Source organism: Aythya fuligula, chromosome 34 (genome assembly GCF_009819795.1).
Source record: "Aythya fuligula isolate bAytFul2 chromosome 34, bAytFul2.pri, whole genome shotgun sequence".
NCBI classification, from domain to species: Eukaryota; Metazoa; Chordata; class Aves; order Anseriformes; family Anatidae; genus Aythya; species Aythya fuligula.
This window is the reverse complement of record NC_045592.1, coordinates 335,835-361,858: the sequence shown is the minus strand read 5'-3', so window position 1 is coordinate 361,858 and position 26,024 is coordinate 335,835. Positions and strand designations below refer to the sequence as shown.

Below are 26,024 nucleotides of genomic sequence, written 5' to 3'. Positions count from 1 at the left end.
GGGATGGGAGACTTTGGGATGAGGCATGAGAAAGTGCTGGGTGTGACAGAGCACAGTGGGAGAAAGGAGCAGAGTACAGGCAGGGCTGTGAGGGACAGCAGTATCTCACGAGCCCTTGGTGGGCAGAGATGTGAGCAATGGCCAAATGGCACAGAGAGCTGGAGGGGAGCAGTGGGGACCCTCTGGGCATCAAGTCTAGCAAAGGCATCTGTGTCCAGGGAACCCATGTGTGATGCCAGTGAAGGTCCAAATGATGTAGGCAATGGTATCTGAACTATCAAGTGAGTGGACAGGTACAGCAAACTAGGGATCAGCGGGGGAAATATAGTTAGAAAAAGTTGATAAGTGGGGAAGTGACTGTGGCTGAGAAAGGAAGGGATCAAAGTGGATTGAGGAGGAAGAATCCTGTGGAAGAGGAGAGGAGGGGATGCACGTGGGCAGCTGCATGTGGACAGGGGGCTGGTCAGGGCTGGTCTGTCCAGACCCCGTGCCCAGTCGCTAGGCTCTGTCCTACCTTCTTATTCAGCTCTGGTGATGGCTGTTTGCTGAATACTCTTGGTGTGTTGGAGGTGAATGTATGTGCCTGCTTTGCTGGCCAAGCTCAGGTGGGGCTGGTCAGAGGAGGAGGAGGAGAGCAGGAACTGAAGAGAGCCAGAGTTGGAGCTGCCAAATGGGGAACAGCTCAGAGCCTGGGTAGGACATCGGGGTGGTTCCAAACACCACGCCCACACTCAGGGAGCCATGGGTGCATCTGTGCCCATGGGTAAGTGCTGCAGGGGATGCATGGAGTGCTCATGACCTTCACAGCAGAGCAGGCTGAGGTGAGGAAGGGGGTGGGGCCAGGTGTGTTGCTCATGGCTCTGTGTGCTAGTGGTGGAGTGGTGGCTGTGAAAGTGCTATTCCCTGTTGGAGTTGGTCTGTGTCTGGTTGGCTGTGCCCATGCCTTGTGTACACATCTTTGTGTGTGGATGAGATGTGTGTTTGTGTGTTTGGACATGCATATTTGTGTGTGTTTGTGTGTATTTACTTGTGTGCACCAGACTGTTGAGATTTCTGGGGCAATTTCTCCAGGTTCCTGATATAAGAAGTTAGGCTGTATCTTAGGACTGAAGGACATTTTTGAGGGTCCCATGGACATGGAGATGGTGAACAGGGCATCAGGGTGTCCTCTATAATCTCCCAGCTCCTGTGGAGAATGCAGAGGCTTCCAGCAGTCCCAGGAGAGGGCGCATCCTTCCAGTGTTTATGGCTTCACTCCAGTGCTCCAGGTGGACCCAAGCTGAGGACTTACTGAGGACTTTTGGTCTTAGGTTCAGCACGCATGTTGGGGGAAATATTAAATAAAGGGAAATATATCATTATTCAAAAGCATCCATGAAACTCTAGTATGGTGGGTTGACCTTGGCTGGCCACCAGGTGCACAGTGGGTCACTCTCTGAGTCCTGTCCACAGCAGAAGAAGGGGAGAAGAGGAGAAAGCTCATGTGTCCAGATCAGGACAGGGAAATCGCTTACCAGTTACTACCATGGACACAACAGACACGGGTGGTCCTCCAAGGGTAAATGATCTAGAAATGGGAGGTATCTATCTCCACCTCCCTACAAGAAGGTGACGATAAGATCAGAGGTGCAGCTGATATCAGAGGAGCATTGAACAGTTCATTAAGAAGGGAAAAGCAAACCCACAACATTTTTCACAATCTGTCTATATAAAGCAGTATTTCTCACCAAGAAGCTCTCTCATTCATTCCTATCACTCTGCAAGCAGGCTTAAAGGCACAGACTTCTAAAGATACATACAGTACATGGCACTTGCCTTTGTGAAAGACCCACAGGTAGCCTGTGCCAAGGGTCACTCACCTACTATGATCTCTGTATGCAGACCACAGCTTTCCTAAGCCCTTTGCTCAGGGCCTCCCTGACCTCCCTGTTCCTCAGGCTGTAAATGAGGGGATTGACCAGGGGCGTGAGGATAGTGTAGAAGAAGGAGAGCACTTTGTTGAGTTGCCTTAGCGAGACTGATCGGGACATCATATAGACAATGATGAGGGTGCCATAGAAAACAGTGATGACAGTGAGGTGAGAGGAGCAAGTGGAAAAGGCCTTCTGCCTGCTCACTCTGGATGGGATTCTCAGGATGGCAGCTATGATGCACACATAGGAGGCCAGCATAAACAAGAAAGGGAAAACCAGATCTAGGAGAGACAGCATAAAAGTTACAAGCGTGACCACTCTGGTTTCACTGCAGGAGAGCTCTAGCAGTGGGATAAGGTCACAGAAGAAGTGGTCAATTGCCTTGGGGCCACAGAACTTCAGCTGAGATAAGAGGTATATGACTACAGCAGACAGCAGAAAACCCATTAACCAAGATCCAGCTGCCATCTGGATACAGACCTTCCAGGTCATGAAGCTTGCATAGAGCAGGGGCTGGCAGATGGCCAAGTATCGATCATAGGACATGGCTGCCAGCAGGTAACACTCAGATGTTACAAAGGAGCCAAAGAAGTAGAACTGAGTAATACAGCCATGAGCAGAGATGGTCCCGTCCCCCGTCAGGAAGCTGGCCAGCAGCCGGGGCAGGATGGTGGAGCTGTAGCAGGTCTCCAAGGAGGACAGGTTGACCAGGAAGAAGTACATGGGGGTGTGCAGATGCTGCACTGCCACCACCAGCACGATGATGAGGATGTTCCCAGCCATGGTGACTGAGTAGATCATGAATGTCAGGAAGAAAAGTGGTGACTGGAGTTCAGGGACATTTCCCAGTCCCAGCAGCAGAAAATCCATTGGTGATGTCCAATTGTCAATCTGTCCTTCCCCCATGCAGTGTTTTTTATCTTTCTTTTCTCACTTGCCAGGAAGGAGACCTGTGAGAAAGAATACTTCTGTGTTAAATTTAAGAAAGTGTTGTGGTTTAATCTGGCAGGCAGCTAAGCACCACACAGCCATTTGCTCACTTCTCCCTGCCAGTGGAATGGGGTTAAAAAAAAGTGAAACTCATTAAAGTTCATGGGTTGAGATAAAGACAGTTTAATAGGAACAAAAAGGGGGAGGGGAAAAAAAATCACAAAACAAGTGATGCACAACGCAATTGGTCAATACCAGCAGACTGCTGCCCAGCCAGTCTCAGAGCAACAGTAGCTCCCCGGCTAACTCCCCCCTAGTTTTATTTTTGAGTGTGATATTATACAGTATAGAATATCCCTTTGGGCAGTTTGGATCATCTGTCCCTCCCAGATTCTTGTGCACTCCCAGCCTCCCCACTAGCAGGGCAGTGTGAGGAGACAAAAAAATCCTTGACTCTGAGCAAGCACTACTCAGCAGAAACTGAAATATCAGTGAGGCATCAATATTTTTCCTCCTAAATCTGAAGCACGGCACCAAAATTCTCTCTCTCCCAGCTGAAAACAGGACAGAGAGAGTTATGGTGGACTTCACAGCTAAAAAAAATAAAGCAAAAAGTACCAAATACAGATTTTTTGTATAGAGAGAGAGAGGAGAGGAGAAAGTTTCAAGAGGGGACTTAGGTAATCTGCCTCCATGCACACCCTCCCCAAATGCTTCCCCATCCAAGCCAAGGTGGGTAAGTACCTCAGGGCTGGCTCCAACACCCCCAGCCCACCTCTAACTCAGCACTGCCATCTCAGCATCTCTTCTGCTTGGTACTGGGGCTCAGGATGTCTAGGAGAAGGTGGGAAGACACACAGCAAAGGACAGGACTGAGACTGAGGTCTCCAAAACTTACCCTGTGCAGACACCCAGCAGCAAAACAACCACCAGCCTGACTCAGGACATCCAGCACTCACCTGAAGTCCTCAGCATGAAGCGGTGAATTCTCCACTCTTGGTGCCTGGGAATGAAGACCAAGGCCAGGGTCTCACCAGGGTCTCTCTGCCTCTTCCTCACCATGTCCTTCTTTTCCCTTCCCTTCCCTGATTTTTCTGCCAAGCTGGCCCCAGGATTCACACCTTGCTTTGTCCTTGTTTTCTCCTCCCAGCACCTCCTGTGGTGGGTCTCCAGCAGCATCCCATGCCCCCTGCTCTGTGCAGTGTTCTGGGGTTTATAGCAACAACAACTCTCTGGAGGTTCCTGCTATAGCTCTGCTCTCCCCAGGGACTGCAGAGAGGGAGCATTGCTTGATGTGCTCTCAAAGGAGGCTGAAACTTCTGAACTGCTGGAAAGTCTGTAAACTTCTCAAGCAGTGTCTCCCTTTCTCCAGTCCCTGAGCCCTTTGAAGTCTGAGTCAGGCTCCTCCAGAAGCTAAATGGAGGCAGGGCAATCATCAAGACTCATCCATACTCACCACACAATGTCAGAAGAGTTCCCAAGAGTAAGATGTTGCAATTGCCAACACAAGGTGTGCACATTGCATATTGACACGGGCACTTTTCATACTTTTGGCAGTGCTGGTGCATAGCAGACCTTCCCGTATGTACCCCAACTCTCACAGCATTATCTCTGCTTCCAGTTGCCCCTTTGCGAAGCTGAGAATCACCTCAGCTTCACAAAGAATAAAGAATACCTGAGATAGCCCTGTGTTCTATCCTTCAAACGTCTTGGTCCTTTCAAAGGCCCATGACCATCAGAAATGGTCCCACTGATACATGTCATAGGATGAAAGGATAATTCAGGTTGGAAAGGACTTCCAGAGGTCAACTTCTGCCAGCTGGATCTCATCCTCCTGCTTGGAAGCACTACTGGTGGCTTTATCTCCTTGACAGTCCCCTGGCCATTCTCTGCTGTTGTTTTCCTCCTCTCCAACGCTCTCTTTTCTCCAGGCTGAGTAAGCTGAGCAACCTCATTAGGCCAGGAAGAGCTGGACAGGTGAGAGGAGGGATGGGGAGAGATCAGATGGGAGCTGACCTTGTCTAGAAGTTGCCTCAAATACTGGTGTTCATCTCATCCAAGACAACGTTGGGACTATGGGTACCCTAATTCATGCTCATTATGCAGAACCACATGTCCATGGTTTCCTGGTGCACCACCTGGCCTGAGCAGTGACTGAAGAAGGATTGCTGCTGTACACTTCCCATCTCTTAATATCATTGCACTTCCTGAAGGGTGGGTTGGAAAGCAAGGCTGGGATCCCAGGTCAGGGTTTGCATTGGTGGAAGCATGACCCAGCAGCCATGTGAGCTTCCTGCTCTCCTGCTGTACTTGTATGCAGCACATATCCTTGAGACAGTCAGACAGCCTCTCCCAACCCATGTGCTGGCCCTTACCCTAGAGATCACCCCCAGACAAGGTTCTTCAGCTTAGGTCCTTCTGGAAGACTGAAGGGAAGCTGAGGCCACAGGAAGTCCCAGAAGAGAATCACAGAATCATAGAATGGCTTGGGTTGGAAGGGACTTTAAAGAACACCTAGTTCCAACCCCCCTGCCATGGGCAGTGATGCCACCCACTAGAACACGTTGCTCAGGGCCTCATGCAACCTGGTCTTGAACACCTCCAGGGATGGGGCATCCACAACTTCTCTGGGCAACCTGTTCCAGTGCCTCACTGTGAAGAATTTCCTCCTAATCTCTACTTTAAATCTCCCACTTTTAGTCTAATATCATCCCCCTTTGTCCTATCATTGGCTGCATGAGGAGAAGGTCACTCCCCATCTTTTTTATAAGCCCCCTTTAAAATTTGAAAAGCTGCAATGAGGTCACCCCTGATCCTTCCCTTCTTCAGGCTGAGCATTCCCAGCTCTCTCGGCCTTACTTCATAGGAGAGGTTTTCCAGCCTACTGACCAACTTCGTGGCTCTCCTCTGGACCCATTCTAACAGATCAACATTCTTCTTGTCCTGGGGACCCCAGACATGGATGCAGTACTCTAAATGGGGCCTCACAAGAGCAGAATAGTTTCTCATAGATGGTTCCTGTAGTGTGGTGGTGACAGCAATGCTGAGTACAACTTCCAGATCAGTCTCATATCCAATAATTTTATCATACCATAAGCCAGTGTTACACATTACAGCAAAATAATAACCTTAAACCAGCCCCCCAAAAGTGATAAACAACACTGCAAGGAACACACAGTTGGTAATGTGCTATCGAACATAATTCAGAGACCAAACACAACTACAATCCTGAGATCCACAAAAAATCAACATCGTTTTCAACAAATAATAAGCTTATAACAATTTAATTTTAACATGCTCTGGGCAGATCTGTCATTATTTCTAACCTTTGGGGCCTACCTTATGTGCCAAAGGGAGTGTTGTGGTTTAACCTGGCAGGCAGCTCAGCACCGCATAGCCGTTTGCTGCACACCCCACCAGTGGGATGGGGGAGAGAATTGAAGGGGAAAAAAAGATAAAATCTCCTGGGTTGAGATAAAGACTGTTTAATAGGAGAGCAAATAAAGGGAAATAATAATAATAAAGATGTTATTGTTGTTGTTGTTGATGATGCTGATGATAGTAGAACGCAAAAAGCAAGTGATGCACAGTGTAATTGCTCACCACCTGCTGACCAATGCACAGCCCACTCCAGGCCACGGCAGCTGCTGGTCAGAGCCGAGCCATTGGGCGATGCTGGTTGTGCCTCTGTGAGAGCAGATTTAAATAGGGAAAAACCTGCTGGGAAACAGTAGCTGGGAGAGAGAGGAGTGAGAACCAGTCCTGCAGACACCAAGGTCAGGAGGTGCTCCAGACACCAGAAGTTCCCACACAGCCCATGGGTCCCACGGTGGAGCAGATCTCCACACTGCAGCCCATGGAGGAGACCCCGGTGGAGCAGGTAGATTTGGCCTGAAGGAAGCTGCAGCCCATGGAGAGCTACTGCTGAAGAAAACTCCAAATCCTGGGACCCCAAACTACCACACAAAAAAATGTTTACTTCCTCTTTTCCTCTGGGGAGGGGTTGTGATGGAGTAGTGTGGAGGAGATCACCTGCGTAGCACGGTAAATACACCACAGTAGGGGTGTAATACATACACCATAAATGTTTGTTCATTGTCTTTTGTATTATAAAAACAAGGAGTTCTGTTTTAGGAGCGGGAGTTGCAAAAGTTTCCTGCTGAAGTAAGGAGATGTATAATGCTTAGCTAGACACTATGAAAATTCCTTTGCTTAATGTAACAAAAAGAGAACCCTCTCCCCTTCTCTCCTTCTGCATCTCAGTAGCCTCTTTTGTTTAGAAAACACTGCTGCAAAGTTCATGTAACCATCTCCTGATAAGTTGCTAAATTAGTGTATCAACATCTTGCCTTCCTGTCCCACGCTGGGCCAACATGACCAAATAAAGAAAGAAGTTGAACCACAACGCTGAGGAAGACTACGGCCTTCATCTTCACGACCACCAGAGGGACAGAGACGACCCCCTAGCAACAGTGTGCACAGTCGCAGAATACACCAGGATGTGCTGCGTAATCCTGAAATCACCAAGACATAAAAAGGGACCCTGGGGGGGGTGTAGTGCGCGCCGTTGGCGGAGCCGAGACTCCCCGGCCGCCCAGCGCTGTTTTGCTTGCTGTTGCTTACTCAATAAATTCATTTCTATTATTAATGCAATGCTCTCTGAAAATTAATTAAGGGGGCGACTTATAACAGGGGTATGTGAAAGGTTCAGAACTAGGGCCGTGGCACTCAAGAGATGGCATCTCAGCACTCAGGACATGCTCTGCCAGCTTGGCCACACAAATGGGAATGAAGAGAGATTCCCCTGAATGAGAGCAGTAGAAGAGGAAGGCTTGATTTCCAACACAGGCATTTCTGGTGCACTCCTGAGAAGCCTGTGGGAGCTGCAGGCCACACCAGGCCCTGGGACACTGGCCATCTTTCCAAACAGAGCCAGATCCCAAAGAGACACCACCTCCCAGGGACACCTGGCCCTGGATTGTACCCCATAGCAAGGAGACATGCCTAGAGATGCCCTAGGGATAAGGGCATCTCTAGCATCAGGACCCAGGAGTCCTGGCTGCCACATTGTCCCCTGAGCTCAGAGGAACACTCAGGCAGGGCTCTCACAGCAGCCAGAAGCCTTGCCCAGCCTTCCTCCAAAGCCCAGGACTTGCAGCTTTGGACAGCTGACAGATCCTGGGCCACCCCTTTGGAAGGGGCTCCTGACACCCTTACCTTTGGAGGAGACATACAGGAGCACTGGAAACAGGGAAGTCAGGACAGAGGTGATGGTCACCCATCCATGCAGCACCCTCCATCTCACTTGCTGCTGGCCCTCATCTCAGGAAAAGGGATGCCCGCCCTGGCTCCTCAACCACAACTCCTCTGCAAGGTGCACCTGCTTCTCCACCCATCAGTGAGGGTCGCCCACTGCAAGCTTGCTGCCTGCTGACCCCACTCCTGGCCACAGAAGGACAGCGGTGGGGAGCACCCAAGCAGTGCCCAGCAGGGACCAGGCCTTGCAGGGAAGTGCTGGCACTGCTGCTGCTCCAGTGCTTATATTCTGGTGATGCAGGGCATCCTCCTGTGACATCCGCATGTGTCATTGAAGACCTGTGAGTTCAGCAGCAAGGAGACAGGACAGCCTGGGAGAGTGATGAGAGATTTCCCTTCTTGTCCTGAGAAACTGTCACCTCCGTTCTGCCCGGTTCTTTTCCAGCGTTTCCTTACAAATCCACCAGGAACATCTCCAAATGGTGACAAAGGCCATGGAATATAAGAAGTGGAGTGAAGGAACCTGGGATGCAGCAGCCCCTCAGTATACCTGAATTCCTCTTCACTGCATGTCGCTCCCTTGCAGGAGTAGGATGTGCTATATGGAGGGAATTGCAGCACATGCCAGGGCCTTCCATCCCAGATATCACATGGGGCTCTGAGATTTCAGAAGGCCTCAGCACCATCCCCCGGTCTGCCATGCAGGAGGCAGAGGTGGTACACGAACGAATGGCAAATGTACTCCCTGATTATTATTGTTGCTTGTCTATTCTGAAGAATCTGCACCCATCCTGCACAGCACCCCAAGCTGAGGTATCTGTCCCCCCACACCTCAGCAGCTCTTCCATCAATGTCCCAGCCCTGTGACAGCAGGCGGCGATCCAGCTCCTCCTGCCTGTGCCCCAGGCTGAGGGCATTGGGGCACATCTGGGCTGCAGCACCTCAGCTGTGGCACAAGGGCCAAACTCAGGCTTGTCCCAGACCTTGTGCCAAGAGCCTGGGCATGAAGAGGCTTTCCTTCACAGCAGAGACCTACTGCTGTGGATGGCAGATGACCACAGGAGTATCTGAGCAGCTCTTTCCTGTCCTTTATTTCCTCTAATTAGCTGCACTGCTTCAGTTATCAACATTAGTGAGATATCTCACTTTCAGGTGCCTTTATTGAGGACACCTCAATGGAGGCCAAAGGAATTCAGCCCCTGTGGTTATGAGGAATGCTACGGGGGATCCGAGCACCCAACTACTCCAGGACTAGAAATGCAGGATAAGATGCTTCAATTTTTCTCCTGTTAATGGCTTCCTTCTGCAGGGAAAGAGGAGATTCTATCCCTGTCCATAAATTGGTGTCCTGCATAATGATGGACAAGGAGAGGTGATTCTCATTCTGAACACTTATTTACAATAGGAAAAAAAAACACTGTTGTCAATAAGAGTGTGTACCCATGTGAGGGAAGAAACTCCAGGGATTCCTTCAGGCTGCTTCCCATCAGCTTCCCCTGCAGCAGCAGGGCCATGTGCAGGAAGCCTGGTGGGGGGGCAGAGAGACAGCTCTGCCCAGGAGCAGCTCCTCTGCACAGTGCAGCAGGCCTGGGGGCACTGCCTGCAGAGACACAGTGCTTAAAGGCAGGCAGAAGTGGCAGGATGCCCAGAGCTCCCTGCGGGAGAAGATTTCCCAGCCCTGCACCCGGTAAGTCTCTGGCTGGAGGGCAATGCAGCCACAGTTCCTGGAGGCAGGAGAAGCCGGGGGTGCAGGCAGGGGTGTCCAGGGCTGTGGTGCAGAGCAGGGTCCCTGCTGTGCCCCAGGGGCTGTGTGCTGGGGCAGGGTCTCTGCCGCCTGCCAGGCTCAGCACTCAGCCTGCCTGGGGAGCTGCCCAGGGTCCTGCAGGGAGAAGCTGCGGGTGGAAGGAGCCCCCCAGCAGGGCAGGGTCCTGCTGCTGGCGGGAGGCTTCTGCCTGGGGCAGCCTGCTCCACAGCGCAAGCAGGATGTATCAAAGAGGATATTGCAAGAATAAGGATCAGAGAGGGGTTTTCGGCTTCACTCTCAGATTTCCTGAGCCTTTTGAGCTTTCAGTTTTCTTTTCTTTGGCTCAGTGATAAGAGCAATAGATCTGATATTTCCAAGGAGATTCTGAGAGTCCTAAGCCAAGAAGAGACTTGCAGTCCTAAGCCATCACGAGGAGGTTTACATGGACCCCCAGCAAGTCCGGTTCCTGTGGTAGATTGCTGCCTGCGGCAGGCTGCTCACAGCTCCACAGCACCACCAGTGGTTTCCGAGGAGACTTTGCAAGAGGAGAGTCAGGGCAGGTGTTAGCTGCTTCAGGCTCAGCTTTCCTGAGTTACTGCTTTCATTTTTTTTTCTTCTTTGGCTTAGTGGGAGTAGAAATAGACTCTGCTATTTCCAAGAGAAATCAGAGTCTCCTCAGCCTTCAAAAATAGGATTACACGGACTGCACAAGTCCCCTTCCTATCTGTCTGCTCATAAAAAGCTTCGCCACCACATGGGCAGTGTCAAAAGGGTCTGTGTGACCTGGACCTAGTGAGCTGCCCCTGGGCAGAGCCCTGCTGCCAGGAGGTGTCTGCAGGGCAGAGCTGAGCACCCAGCAGGTGGGATGGGGGCTGCGAGCTGCAGGCAGGAGGTGGGGGGCACTTCCCTACCATCCGTGCCCTGCTGATGCCTTCCCCATAAAAACTCCTTGGCTTTTTTTCTCATCTAACAATAATGTCATGAGTTTCTTTGGACTCACTAGAGTTTTGGGGATGAGAATTCAGATACAGCTCAAAAACTGATGATGATGTTCTCTCAGATGCGTCCATGAATAAAAGGCATCCATGTTCCCTCCTAACTGTTGGGTCTTGGGGAAATGCTGTGTGTGGAGAAGAAGCTGACTCTCCTTTCAGGACATCACATCTAAGGAAATTTAACTCTTTACATGGGGCTTCTGCTGGGCTGCAGGCTGCCCTCCACAAGAGCACAGCTCTGCCCTAGCAGCTCTGTGTTATCTAGCAGCCCCATGGAGAAGACACAGCAGTCCTAACGCCATACAAATGCCGCTGAATCATTGTATATGGGCAGCTGCTATGACCCTCTGTGACGGTCATGAAGAGCAGAAAGCTGAGATCCTCCTCAGGTACGATGAGATGGGTGAGGGGTTAAGAGATCTGCCCTTTGAACCTGGATTCCTCTGCTCTCAGAAGCATCCAGGTTCTTTTCAGGGGAACACCTGAGTGTGACCGTCCTCCAGAGGTGCCCGCACAGGGCAGCTGGGAATAGGACTGACGGATACCCCAGCTGTCCTCACTCTGCCCTAAGGGAAAGTCTCTTTGCCTAGCAGGACCCCAAGATTTTACTTGGTGAGTATTACAAGCGCCAAGCATTTGTGCCTTAAATACACTCCTCAGGTGTAGGGGGGGGCAAGTGTAAAGTAACAAACCAAAGCACTATGCACAAAGCCCTGCTCTGCAGTTGGGTGAATTTTGAGAAAAATGCTCCAAAACTCCTTGTTACATCAAACACGATTCATTTGAGACCACCTCATGTTCCATTTACTTACTGTTCTAGTACAGACTTGTCTCCTGCAAAGTCTCTTGCCCCCCATAGAACAATCAGGCAGCATCACTTTGAGATCAAGTAGAGGACCAGTCTTCCCAAAAGCAGAGGCATTTTTTTATGATTTCTACAAAACAATAGGCTAGGTTTACCTCACAGAGGTCTACCCTAACATTTTAATTCTCTTTCCTCCTTGAACAGGCCTCCCTATCTAGAGGAGCAGATTCCAGTTTCCAGGAGGATCAGATGTCCAACAGCAGCTCTATCACCGAGTTCCTCCTGCTGCCATTCACGGACACGTGGGAGCTGCAGCTCCTGCACTTCGCGCTCTTCCTGGGCATCTACCTGGCTGCCCTCCTGGGCAACGGCCTCATCCTCACCGCCGTAGCCTGCGACCACTGATTCCACGCGCCCATGTACTTCTTCCTCCTCAATATTGCCCTCCTCGACCTGGGCTGCATCTCCACCACTCTCCCCAAAGCCATGGCCAATGCTCTCTGGGACACCAGGGCCATTTCCTATGCAGGCTGCACAGGTCTTTCTGATTGTCTTCTGTCCTGGTTTCAGTTAGCACAGAATTAATTTTCTTCCTAGTAGCTGGTGGAATGCTGTGTTTTGGCTTAGAATGAGAAGAGTGCTGATAACACCCCGATGCTTTAATTGTTGCAGAGCAGTGCTTATACTAAGCCAAGGACATCTCAGCCTTTGCTCTGTCCTGCCAACGGGCAGGCTGGGGGGTGCAGTAAGAGCTGGGAGGGGACAGACCCAGGACAGGTGACCCAAACTAGCCAAAGGGGTATTCCATACCATCTGACGTCATGCTAAACAATATATAGGGGTGGCTAGCCGGGGGGAGGGGGCCGGACTGCTCGGGGTTAGGCTGGGCATCGGTCAGCGGGTGGTGAGCAATTGCATTGTGCATCACTTGTTTGTACATACTATTATTACTTTCGTATTATCACCATTGTATCATCATTATTATTATTGTTATTATTATTTTGTTATTTTTTTTCCTGTCTTATTAAACTGTCTTTATCTCAACTCACGGGCTTCACTTTCCATTTCTCTCCCGTGTCCCAGAGAGGGAGGGGGGAGGGTGAGCGAACGGCTGCGTGGTGTTTAGCTGCCGGTCGGGTTAAACCACGATATCTTCTTATTTTCAGCAGAGCATTCTCTTCTCACTGTCATATCCTATGACCGCTATGTTGCCCCTGAACTATGGCAGCTTCCTGGGCAGCAGAGCTTGTGCCCAGATGGCTGCAGCTGCCTGGGGCAGTGGGGTTCTTTATTCTCTGTTGCACACTGCCAATACATTTTCCCTGCCCCTTTGCCAAGGCAATGCTGTGGACCAGTTCTTCTGTGAAATCCCCTCCATCCTCAAGCTCTCCTGCTCAGACTCCTACCTCAGGGAAATTGGGCTTCTCACATTTAGTGTTTTTGTGTTTTTGGAGTGTTTTGTTTTCATTCTTTTCTCCTATGTGCAGATTTTCAGGGCTGTGCTGAGGATACCCTCTGAGCAGGGACAGCACAAAGCCTTTTCCACGTGCCTCCCTCACCTGGCTGTAGTCTTCCTGTTTCTCAGCACAGGCATATTTGCCTACCTGAAGCCCCCCTCCATCTCCTCACCATCCCTGAACCTGGTGATGACTGTCCTGTACTCGGTGATGCCCCCAGCAGTGAACCCCCTCATCTACAGCATGAGGAACCAGGAGCTCATGAATGCCATTAGGAAAGTGATGTCATGGAGATATTTAAAGATGTGCTGAGGAAACTGGCTGGACCTTTTTGCAGCTATAAACTGCTTCTTTTCTTCTTCAGATTAATTAGAGTTTATGTAATGATAGGGCAAGCTGTCTTAACTTCTGGATGGATTTGATTTGTTTTTCATTTCCCCTTGTGATATTGTTTTCCGCAAAGAAATGCTGTTCTTCATCCCCTTGTACCAACATATCTTTTGTGACCCTGAGGCTTTGCATAAACGAGGAGCCAGACTCTCTGTGTATTTAAACAAAATAAATGAAGCCACAGCTTCTTTGTCTGCAACCCGCTCTCAGCTGATCAGGAAGTAATGAGACCAGCAAACCCTTTCTGGCTGCAGCAGCTCGGGCCTGGCTGCCCTGGCCCTGGCATAGCAGGAGCTACCTGAGAAACCCCAGGGATGGCACGGAGGGGCTGCAGGCCTCTGAGGATCTGCTGCTGAATAGAGCATGGGACACAGCAGGGGACACTTACCTCTGTATGCTTCTGCCTCGGATGCTTCCCTCTGTGGCGCTGAGCTCTCTGTGCCCCCAGGAACTGCTGTGCCCTTCAGAGGGGCTGGGGCTGTGGTGGCAGTGCCCAGAGCCCTGCAGCAGCCTGCAGTGGGCACTGTCTTGGGCATCCCAGCCTGGGCTGCTGGGCTGGGCTGAGGGCAGGGAGGTGGGCAGAGAGCAGGGAGCTGGGAGAATTGGGGGGAAGCTGGGAAAAGCTGGGATGGCTGTTTGGCCATTGCTCATATCTCTGCCCACCAAGGGCATATGAGATGCTGCTGTCCCTCACAGCCCTGCCTGTACTCTCTCCCTTCTCACACTGTGCTCTGTCATATCCAGCACTTTCCCATGCCTTGTCCCACAGGCTCCCACCCCATGTCCAGCTGGCATCACTGCAGCGCAGCCCTCCCCAGGGGCCCAGGCATCTGCCTGCAGCTTCCACAGCTGCTGCTCTTGATGGTCCCCATGTCCCATGGGGTTTGTGATGCACTTGATGACATCGCCGTGTCTGCCTGCCTGCCAACAGGCTGTCAGGTCAGTGTGGCAGGAATGGCATCACAACCAAACTCCCAGCTGTGTCACTGGGACCTTCCTCCAAGTCTCGCCTCTCCCCAGCTCCCAGCACTGCTGGGTTGGTTTCCTGATAGTTCAGGTGATGTAAAATCCATGATTCCCATCCACTTGCCTGTCTCTCTCCCAGTTATCTATGTGTATATGTGTAACTCTGCATATACATTTCCATTTACTTGCACATATAGCTGTAGTTACAGCTGTAGCTATACAAATATATTTCACTATACAGATAGATAGATGTGAATATTCCCACCTAGAAAGGCAGTTAGTACAGGTATGATTGGAGGAAATTTAGCCATTCAAAGATGGAGCTTTTCAGGGAACAATTTTAACTTTTTTTTTTTTTTTTTTTTTTTGCTCTAACAGGCAAGAGAGGTCGACACATCACAGATTTTCTCTGTTCCAGTAGTGAGGGGTGGCATGAGCAGTCCTAGGCAGTGTTATAAATGAGGTCTCAACTCAATCTGAATTTTGTAATATTTATAAAACAAATATTTCTAAAAGGTATAAAAGGCAAGTAAACAGCGCTGGGTGTGCGGGGAGTCTACGCTCCACCAACACACACACACGAACATCACACATTCTAAATATACCGAACTTTGCTTTACATACTAACCCGAGTATGCCTATACATACGTACAATCAGGATAGGTAACAAACAATCCTTTAATTTCCATGACTTAAGTTTCCATTTTACATTCCTTTTCTTGATTACTAACAAGTGTCCGTTTTCCATTCCTTTTGAACAATATGTCTCGCTTTAAGTTGTCAAGCAACTCGGTCTTCAGGCCTTATGTATCCCGTTCTTCCCAGATCGAAGAAAAGCATATCCATCTACTTTTCAAGGCCAATAGGCCTGGGTCAAAAGGCACGTTCAGGTCACCTGGGGGGCGTAACAGCAAAAGCCTTCGATGGCTGTAGCAGCAGAAGGGCCGATGGCGTAGCAGTCGGATCAGTAAAGGAGCCTGCAGCTCCCTCACTATCTGGCAAGCCACACGTTTGTGATTGTGGCTCCACATGGCTCTTTAAGGCCTCAGAGATTTCTCGCCAGGTGCCGAGCAATCCCACTGCAACCTTGTCGTTTTTAGTTGCAGACTCCCACACCTTGACCTCTGTTTGGCCCCATATTTCAGGCTCATAAACTGTCTGATTGTTAAGAAGGAGAATACGCTGTAAGGTTACCAGGACAGTCTTTGTTCCTAAGGACGTATGATTCCCCATAATGCGCAACTGCTTACCAGCGAGAGGCAGTTGTGTGCACGGGTCCGCTTCTCTCAGCTCAAGCTTCTCTCCAGCTCCAGTGCGCCCGTTTCCAGCGACTTTCTGTACGAGCTTCTCTGAGCAGTTTGCTGAGTCTGGCTGAACCTATCTTCATGAGGTGATCAAAGTGCCTGTTCCCGTCCTGGTCTCCATTCTGCCAGCCTGTTCCTCTTCACTTCTTTTTCCTGCTTCTTTATTGATGACGTAACTTCATCGTGTTGCCTTTTTTATCTTGAGGGCAGGCTCCCCTCTTATACCCTTCTCTCCACAGTAGTTCTTTTCAAAACAACTTTTCATTGGTCAAACAACTTTGAATGTAACAACAACAGCAAACACCCAGAAACATCCATGACTTAACGGCTGGAGAACAAGAAACCAGCTGGAGAACAAGAAACCGGAGACTGCATGGAGTCTCCTGAATCACCCTTCTTTGTTCCCTCTAAACTCTTTTATATTCCAGTTGGCCTCATCATTAAGAGTCTGGTGTTATCTCAATCACAGGGTTTTCCAACCCCCATGGCCACATTCCCAAATCTCCCCCTTCTTTATTAATATCAACCATTTTCTCGACACGAATTACCACTCCATATATAACAGAACCGTGCCCTTGCTCTTTGAGCCATTCTTCAATAGTTTAGGTCTGCAAGAAGACTAGGGTTAAGTAGAGCATTTTAATGCTAGTGTTAAAGGCAGGGATCAGGGCGAGCAAGATTCAGTGGAAGCATAATGGAAAGTGGCTATGGACTAAGTTTGGCTTTAAGGGATACTGTGGTCAAACATTAGAGTAGTGTATTCTTCTCAGGGAGTTTAGTAGCATTTTGGTTTAGGGATTAATGTTACAGATTAAAATAGGTTAAGGGCCTCACACGACTGCTTTAAGTCAGTGTTATGGTGGGATCAACATTACCTGAACATTCTTACCTCTTCAAAATCATTATCTTCTGCTATCCAAGCTCCTCTTCCCTCCATCAAATCTCTCATCTCTCCTGGTCAGGCTTTCCTGACTTGCCCATATCAGCCTTCTTCTTAGGGGCAGTTTTCTGATGGCTTTCATGAATTTAGAGTATCTGTCTCACCTCTGCTGACTACTCCATGCCTGAGAAAGAACCAGCTCCTAAGCCAGCATGGAGAAAGACACCAAGGTCTGTAGGAGCACTCTGCACAATGTGCCCAGCAGCTGTGCAACACCACAAAAGTGCACTTCCTGCTTACAAGTTTCGGTTACAGAATGGTTTCTATGGACCCAGGGTAACTTCTTCCAGGCTCTCATGCAGGCTTTATGTTCCCCCGGGCATCTGGGAGGCAGTGGCCCCCTCTGTGTAGAAAACTGAAAGCAGCCCTGAAGGATGAATTAGGCAAAGCTGAAACATCTGACATGACAACAGCTATCCAAGACGTCTTCCTCTATGGGGCCTTCCAGGCACTTAGGAAGAGAGGATCTCACAAACTATGTGCAAAGCAGGTGCATCTGCTGGCCTATCACAGACACTGGCAGATGTGAGCCTAAAGGCATAGATCCCAGCCAGGAGTCAAGGGATGACCTGTCAGCTGCTTCAGAAATACATGTACATACTGAATTGGAAATGGGAAAAATAATGATATTTTATTGGGCAACAGCTAAATTAAAACTAAAAAATACTAATGCTAACAATACATACTCAAAGACACGAAACAACAACAACAACAACAAAGAGAATATAGAAGAGAATATTAGTTCTTCCTATAATAAGTGACATTATGAGTCATTTCCAGAAGATGATTGAAAAATAATTTCTTCTAAAACACATCAAGATATCAGATTCCACAGTGCATATTTCAGTCCCTTATTCCTCATGCTATAGATGAAGGGGTTCAATGCTGGAGGCACCACAGAGTACAGAACTGCCAACACATAGTCCAGGGATGGGGAAGAGATAGACAGGGGCTTCAGGTAGGCAAATATGATGGTGCTGACAAACAGGGAGACCACAACCAGGTGAGGGAGGCATGTGGAAAAGGCTTTGTGCTGGCCACGCTCAGAGGGCATCCTCGACACAGCCAAGAAGATCTGCACATATGACACCACAATGAAAACAAAGCAACCAAAGCCTAAAGAAAAGCTAAACACAAGTGCTCTGACTTCTCTGAGGTAGGAGTCTGTACATGAGAGCTTGAGGATCTGGGAGATTTCACAGAAGAACTGGTCCACAGCATTGCCTTGGCAGAGGGGCAGGAAAAATGTAGTGGCCGTGTGCAGGACAGCATTGAGAAAGCCACTGGCCCAGGCAGCTGCTGCCATCTGGGCACAAGCTCTGCTGCCCAGGAGGCTCCCATAGTGCAGGGGCTTGCAGATGGCAATGTAGCGGTCATAGGACATGATGGTGAGAAGTGAATATTCCACGGACATAAAAAGTACAAACAGAAACACCTGTGCAACACACCCGTCATAAGTGATGGCCCTGTCGTCCCAGAGGGAATTGGCCATGGCTTTGGGGACAGTGGTGGAGATGCAGCCCAGGTCGAGGAGAGCGAGGTTGAGGAGGAAGAAGTACATGGGGGTGTGGAGGCGGTGGTCGCAGGCTATGGCTGTGAGGATGAGGCCGTTGCCCAGGAGGGCAGCCAGGTAGATGCCAAGGAAGAGCACGAAGTGCAGGAGCTGCAGCTCCAGCATATCTGCGAATGGCAGCAGGAGGAACTCGGTGATAGAGCTGCTGTTGGCCATTTGCTGGTTTGGGTCTTTTGGTCCTGCCCAAGGAAGAGAAAGCACTGCCAAGTTACAGCAGACTTATCTGAGAAGCTATTGCAGAGTTAGTGAGAAAAACTCATTCTATTTCTCAGCTTAAACCCCCTAATATACTTGTACCCTTCCAGGCAGACATTTGGCAGGTCACTTTCAGGAGTTCTGATTCATGCTGCCTGATGGTATCACTGGGAGAAGTGGACTCTGCTGTAGGCAACAGAGGAATTAGTCCTGCCCTATAGTATGAGGTAAAGAGGAACATATCTCAGATAAAATGTAGTGATGATATCAAAGAACCTTACCCCTTTGTTGCTCATAGTTCAACCAATTGCTGAGCAGATCTTCGGGGATTTTTTAAAATTTATTTTTTATTTTTTATTTTTTGTTCTCAATTCCCCCCCCAGCACTTAAGGTCTTTTTCTAAGGCAGTAATCTTGGGCATTTCTGCTGCACTACAAGTGAAATCCTGTAGATCCTCAGAGGCAAAGGGACTGTCCCTTTAGTGCAGAGTATCCTTCAGGGAGGATGGCCAGTCTGTCCATCAGTGCCTGTCTGAGCTGCCCTGTGCTGACATCTCTTTGAGCTGCAGGACAATTGCAATCAGAGTTTCACCTGAGAAGGACCTGAACACTGCTGAGAGCAGAGTAATCCAGGCTCAAAGTGCACATTTCCAGACACCTCACCCTGTCCTTGTACTTCCCTTCGCCCAAGCACAACGAGGGCTCACTCCATGGGCATGTGAAACCCCCATCCCCAGCCAGCCTGGAAACCAGAACAGCAGCAGCATGGCCAGGTGGAGAAGCCAGAAGGAATGGCACTGTGCTGCTGCCAGGGGAGGCAAGGCCAGGGAGGGACAGATGGACACTCAGCAGATTGTCCTCTGCTGCAGCTCTGCCTGCAGAGGAGACTGCTCATGCTTGTTGCATATCCTGTGTGTTCTGTTCTGGCATGAAGATACAAAGACAGGGCACTGGGCATCAGAGGGTTTGTAGCTCCTAAAGATCAGCTAGGATAAAACCTGAGAGGGCCACAAAGATGGTGTTGGTGCAGTCTGTGGGCTGAGGTGTGGAAAGGGACTTTATGAAGTTCATCATTGACACATTGATCTCTCAGTGCAATGCTCTAGGAGTCTCGGTCTCCTGTACAATCCCAACAACCCATTACCATGAAGCCTGCCTGCCTTCCACTGCAAGAATTTGCAAGCACAGACTGCAGAAAAACTCTTACCCTTCAGGTAGACCCTGCCTTGGTCTTCCTCTTGAAAAATCAATGCCATTCTCTAAAACATCTACTCTGTGCTGGAGAAACAGAAAGAGCCATCCTGAGAGAAGCTATCAGCCATCAGATGTGTCAGCTGTAGAAGACCCGTCTGGAAACCCCATCTGCATTGCCCTGCTGCCAGAGACTCACGGTGTCAAGACTCTGTAGATCTGTCCTGTCACATGCTGCTCTCTGTTGTTGCCTTCCTCACTGCCTCCAGCCCCTGTCTCCTTCTCTCCCCACACCAGCTGCAGACAGTGCAGTGCTGTGCAGAGGAGCTGGTCCTGTCTCTCTGCAGCTCTGCCCACTTGCCAGGAGCTCCCCTTGGGCCCAGGAGCCTGGCCCAGCTCAGCAGCACAGCACCCAACCATAACATCGATTGCTCTGTGCCTTTGGGCTCCCTCGAGGTGTCCCCAAGGCCTCAGGGCTGACAGCTCCTGAAGTCATCGGGGTCTCTCCTGGGGTGTGGTGTTTGGAGCAGACTGAAGTCATCAGCAACTGCTCCTCGCTGAACATGGGAGAGACTGATGTTAGAAGTGTGATTTGTGGTATTGATGTGCAGTTGTCAAACATGACGTTGTGGTTTATCCCAGCCAGCAACTCAGCACCACACAGCTGTTAGCTCACTGCCCCTGCAGCTCCACAACTGTAAAGCTCATGGGTTGAGATGAAGACAGTTTAAAAGGACAGATAAGGTAGAGATTAATAATAATAATAACAACAACAATAACAACAATAATAATTAGGTGTACAAAGCAAGTGATACACAATGCAATTGTTCACCACCCAATGACCGATGCCCAGACTGTCCTCGATCAGTGGTCCCCTTGACCCTGGCCAGCCTGCATGGCAATCAAGTGTGGTGGTCCCTTGACATTTGTTTTAGGGTAAAACCAGCTTTCAGAAGGATTTGGATTATTTCCTTCACTTTCTCAAATATTTCTTCTGCTCTGTTGCCCCACATGATGATGTCACCAAGGTATTGCAGGTGTTCAGGAGCTTCCCCCATTGCAGGGCAGTCTGGGTCAGTCCATGGTAAATGGTAGGGCCAATTGATTTGTCAATCACCCCTTCCCTAGAGGGGGATCCCAGCTGCTTGGCTTCTCTGCCCTCTAATTCCAGGCTATTGGCCCTGTTCTCCCAGCACTGGAGCAGCCAAGTGACAGTGTGCTCACCTAAATGATGACTGATTTTTTTTCACAAATCCCATAGCTCGCCCTGGAATAGGGGTCTTGTGGTTACTGATGATGCTCTGATCTCTTCCTCTTTGCCCTCCTTCTTCCTTGATGGCCCAACTTTGTTGAAGCATTCCTTGTCTTCTTCCTGCGTTCTTGCCTGCACAGGAGTTTCTTTCCTTTCTAAGAAAAAGAAAATAAACACTTTTTACATCCATTGTTTTCTCTTGCATATAGGAGCAACTAATAGTGGCATGGGTTGGTTCTCTGGCCCAACCATGGGGCCCATCAGAGGGGCTGGAGTGGCTGCAGGGCCTGTCACAGGGGTTGGAGTGTCTGCAGGGCCCATCGCAGGAGTTGCTGTGGCTGCAGGGCCTTTCGGAGGAATTGGAGTGGCTGCAGGGACCGTCACACAGGGTGGAGTCGCGGGAGGGCCTGTCACTGGACTTGGAGTAGCATTGGCTGTGTCTTCTATACATAGGAAAAGCCCCAGCATGTTGCAGCAATTTATGTCTTTTCACAACACCTTTTCATGCATTTCACCATTTTTTTTTAGGATTCTGCACTTGCTCAGAGGTGAAGTTCCAAAGCACTGCATGTGCTCACTGCTCTAGGTGCCTGCTAGTATCCTCCCATACTCCTAGCCTCTACTAAATCTCCTGCCTTGGGGCAGACTTCTGGATGGCACTCTCAAATACTTGTTTAACTTTAAACAAAAGCTGAAGCACATTCAGGAGATCACAATAGGAACAGGCTGGTTTGACCATCCCCAGGATACTGAAAGCTTTAAGAGCTATTGTACCTAGCCTGGAAGAGAAAGGGGAGGAGAAGGAGAAAGGGAGAGTGAAGAAGTTGAGAGAAGTGTCACCCCTTTGTCAGCTCCCTGTTCCTATCTACCAGCTCAGGGGCTGAGTACCAGGGGAACAACTGGTCTTGCTGCTAAAGACTGAGGCAAAGAAGGCATTAAATACCTCAGTCTTTTTCTCATCTATTGTCAAAATGTTTCCCTCCACATCCAATAAAGTATGAAGATTCTCCTTAATCCTCCCCTTCTTGTGTATTCCTTAAAACATTTTTATTGTCTTTGATGGTAACAGCCAGACTGATCTCTAGTTAGGCTTTGGCCCTTCTGTTTTTGTCCCTGCAAAGCTTTGCAACATTTAGGACAAAGCTCCAAACAAAATGACAGAAGGCATGAGAAGGAAGCACAGTAAAGGTAGAATCTGGCAGCCTTCCATGCTGAAGCCTTCTGCGAATCTGTGCTGCAATTCCATTCAACTAGTTACTCCTGTGTTGTCCAAACTCTCCTGCAACTGCCAATGTTGCTATCTTGTGAAAGACAGCACAATCAGGGCGAGCCATCTGCCTACAGACGTTAACAGCTGACACATTGGAGCATCTGTCCAAAGAAACAGCAGAAATTTGCCTAGAGAAACCTCTTGACATTTAGAAGGAGAAAAGCCTAGTCCTGCAACAGAAGAAGAATAACCCCACACATTGGGGCAGACTGGGAACCTGCTGAGTGAGCCATGCCCACGAGGAAGAGGGCCTGGGCACCACGAGGGATGCCATACGAGCAGTGCTGCCAGCTCACCAGGAATCAGGCCAGCTTCCAACAGAGCTGCCTCACAAGGAACATGAAAATCTGAGTCATCTTTCTCAGCTCAGATCTGGGGTGACATGACATGGACAAGGGTCTACAGCCAGCAGGGTGTTGTGGTTAAACCCGGACGGCAGCTAAACACCACACAGCCGTTCGCTCACCCTCCCCCCTCCCTCTCTGGGACGGGGGAGAGAAATGGAAAGTGAAGCCCATGAGTTGAGATAAAGACAGTTTAATAAGATAGGAAAATAATAATAATAATAATGATAATAATGATAATGATAATGATAATAATAATAATAATAATAATAATACAATGATGATAATAGTACCACTACTAATAATATGTACAAACAAGTGATGCACAATGCAATTGCTCACCACCCGCTGACCGATGCCCAGCCTAACTCCGAGCAGTCCGGCCCCCTCCCCCGGCTAGCCACCCCTATATATTGTTTAGCATGACGTCAGATGGTATGGAATACCCATTTAGCTAGTTTGGGTCACCTGTCCTGGGTCTGTCCCCTCCCAGCTCTTGCTGCACCCACAGCCTGCCTGTTGGCAGGACAGAGCAAGAAGCTGAGACGTCCTTGGCTTAGAATAAGCACAGCTCTGCAGCAATTAAAACATTGGGGTGTTATCAGCACTCTTCTCATCCTAAACCAAAACATAGCATTCTACCAGCTACTAGGAAGAAAATTAATTCTGTTCTAACTGAAACCAGGACACAGGGCCATTTCCTACACAGGATGTGCTGCACAGGTCTTTCTGTTTCTTTTCTTGATATCAGCAGAGCATTCTCTTCTCACTGTCATGTCCTATGACTGCTACATTTCCATCTGCAAGCCCCTGCACTACATGAGCCTCCTGGGCAGCAGAGCTCAAGGATGTCATTTGGAAAATGTTTTCATGAATGTTTTTTAGTATTCATGAAGTTCTTGTCTCTCTTCCCAAATGACTCCCAATATATCCTGTTCCAAGTTTGTGTGGTATTGCTTCCTTAATAATAATTGTGTATTTGATATTATTTATTGTTTTAGTCTTTATTTTAGTATTTATTCTTTTGCTGTTCCTAGAAAAATACGTGGTTTCCTCCAGCTGATACTGAGGAATGACTTCGCATTCTCTCACCTGAAGCCTGTATCAAAGTCTATCTTAAAGACTTTCTCCAACTGGACTCTCCCAGAACAGCTGTGTAATAAAATGGGATGTCCTCAGTATCTTGCCTGAAGACTGGGCTCTTCCTCCAAAGATTGTGCCAGCAATAGGCCTAAATAGTTGCTGTTTCGCCCTGGGTACAAGACCATCATGTGCAGTGACAGCAGAGATGGTTGTAATAAATGGCTCAGTCTTCAAAATAGGACTATAATCAAAGTTTACAATTTATTAAAGGAATAGAGGTAAGCAAACAGTGCTGGGTGCACCAGGAGACACTCTGCTCCACCAAGACACACACCGATTACATCAAGCAGCTGATTTTTATGCTCCTAGGCTGATACATATTCATTACTACTTCTAAAAAAAACAGGGTTATTATAATTAGTTTCCAGAATCCAAACCCTCCTACTGGAGTATGCGCATCAGTCTCTGGTGGTCCCTCTGGGGGTCTCTCGTGCTGAAGGCTCATAGTCTTCCTCCCTCTTGTCCTTCTCCTTTGTCCAACTTGGCTGTATGTCAGAGACTTGGACAACATTCCCTGCAAGCTTTGTCTTTTAGTTGTTCTTCAGCTCTCCCCATCTCCTTAATCTTCTGGCCAGATATCAGAGACTTGCATAGTGTCCCATGCAATAATCATAATAGTTAGCAGTTATTCTGAAACCCCCCAGATATCAGAGACTTCAAGGAAAAGCCTACAAATACATTTCCCTTCAAGCTCTCTATTGACACGAATTGCTAAAACATTCCTTTGCAAGATACAAGAATTATATACATTTACCACGCTGTTTTTCTTAGACTTGTGGTTATACAAGGGTATGTAAGACAGGAGGTCTCATTCATCATACCATGCGGCCCTAGCACTGTTCCATACTGACACGAATCAGATGAACAGATCTCACATGGTGAATGGTCACTGCATTACATAGCCACATGTGACTTCCAGATTATATTCTTCAGAAGAAGAATCTGAATTTGTTTCAAGAGCCCAGGGGAATCTTTATGGACAGCATGTGCATGGGGTGGGCAGTGACTGGGCCCCAACAGACTGAGAGGTCACAATAGGTGGGGTCACCAAAGGGAGAGTACTAAATCCAGGTATCTTTGTGAATAAAGTGAGTTCTAATCTGAGGTATTTAGAAGTAAACAAGGACTATGCAACCCCAGAGGAGAAAGTGGGAACCCAGCAGGTACAGGGAAGGAGGACTGACAGTAACTCATGTCATTGTTAGTGAAGTACTAACTGGCCACACCTAGAGACACTGAATCATAGAATCATAGAATCACAGAATCACAGAATGGCCTGGGTTGAAAAGGACCTTAAAGATCATCTAGTTTCAACCCCCCTGCTTTGGGCAGGGTTGCCAAGCACTAGAGCAGACTGCCCAGAGCCACATCTAGCAAGGCCTTGAATGCCTCCAGGGATGGGGCATCCACAACCTCTCTGGGCAACCTGTTCCAGTGCCCCACCACCCTCTGAGTGTAAAACTTTCTCCTAATTTCCAACCTAAATCTCCCATTTTACTCTAAAACCATTCCCCCTTGTCCGATCACTACCAATACCTGTAAACAGGCATTCCCCTCCTGTTTATACGCTCCTTTTATGATAAGATCACCCGTATGGTGGACCAAGGGAAACCAGCTGATGTGATTTTTTTGGACTTCAGCAAGGCTTTTGACACGGTTTGCCATAGGATCCTACTGGACAAAATGTCCACCATACAGCTAAATAAAAACATCATACGATGGGTGAGCAATTGGCTAACGGGCAGGGCCCAAAGGGTTATGGTAAATGGGGCTGCGTCAGGCTGGCGGGCGGTCACCAGTGGGGTTCCTCAAGGCTCCATTTTAAGGCCGGTACTTTTCAATATTTTTATAAACGATCTGGATGTAGAAATAGAAGGTATTTTGAGCAAGTTTGCTGATGACACCAAACTTGGAGGAGTTGTGGACTCGAATGAGGGTGGAAAGGCCTTGCAGAGGGATCTGGATAGGTTGGAGAGCTGGGCGATCACCAACCACATGAAGTTCAATAAGAGCAAGTGCCAGGTCCTGCACCTGGGACGGGGAAACCCTGGCTGCACGTACAGACTGGGCGATGAGACGCTGGAGAGCAGCCTAGAAGAGAGGGATCTGGGGGTCGTGGTAGACAGCAAGTTGAATATGAGCCAGCAGTGTGCCCTGGCAGCCAGGAGGGCCAACCGTGTCCTGGGGTGCATCAAGCACGGCATCGCTAGTAGGTCAAGGGAGGTGATTGTCCCGCTCTACTCTGCGCTGGTGCGGCCTCACCTCGAGTACTGTGTGCAGTTCTGGGCACCACAGTATAAAAAGGACATGAAACTGTTGGAGAGTGTCCAGAGGAGGGCTACGAAGATGGTGAAAGG

At 49.0% G+C, this 26,024-nt stretch overlaps 3 protein-coding genes across 3 annotated transcripts; 1 reads left to right on the top strand and 2 right to left on the bottom strand.

Annotated features, from left to right (window-relative positions):
- Nucleotides 1–1,862: 1,862 nt before the first annotated feature.
- Nucleotides 1,863–2,819, bottom strand: LOC116500333 (olfactory receptor 150-like). The gene has a single exon (XM_032205256.1). It carries the CDS (start codon nucleotides 2,817–2,819, stop codon nucleotides 1,863–1,865), a length of 957 nt encoding a protein of 318 aa, XP_032061147.1.
- Nucleotides 2,820–12,848: 10,029 nt separating this feature from the next.
- Nucleotides 12,849–13,457, top strand: LOC116500331 (olfactory receptor 14C36-like). Its single transcript, XM_032205255.1, has one exon. It carries the CDS (start codon nucleotides 12,849–12,851, stop codon nucleotides 13,410–13,412), a length of 564 nt encoding a protein of 187 aa, XP_032061146.1. The 3' UTR covers nucleotides 13,413–13,457.
- Nucleotides 13,458–17,514: 4,057 nt separating this feature from the next.
- On the bottom strand, nucleotides 17,515–18,192 carry LOC116500330 (olfactory receptor 14C36-like). The gene has a single exon (XM_032205254.1). The coding sequence runs from the start codon at nucleotides 18,190–18,192 to the stop codon at nucleotides 17,515–17,517; it is 678 nt and encodes a 225-aa protein (XP_032061145.1).
- Nucleotides 18,193–26,024: the final 7,832 nt, after the last annotated feature.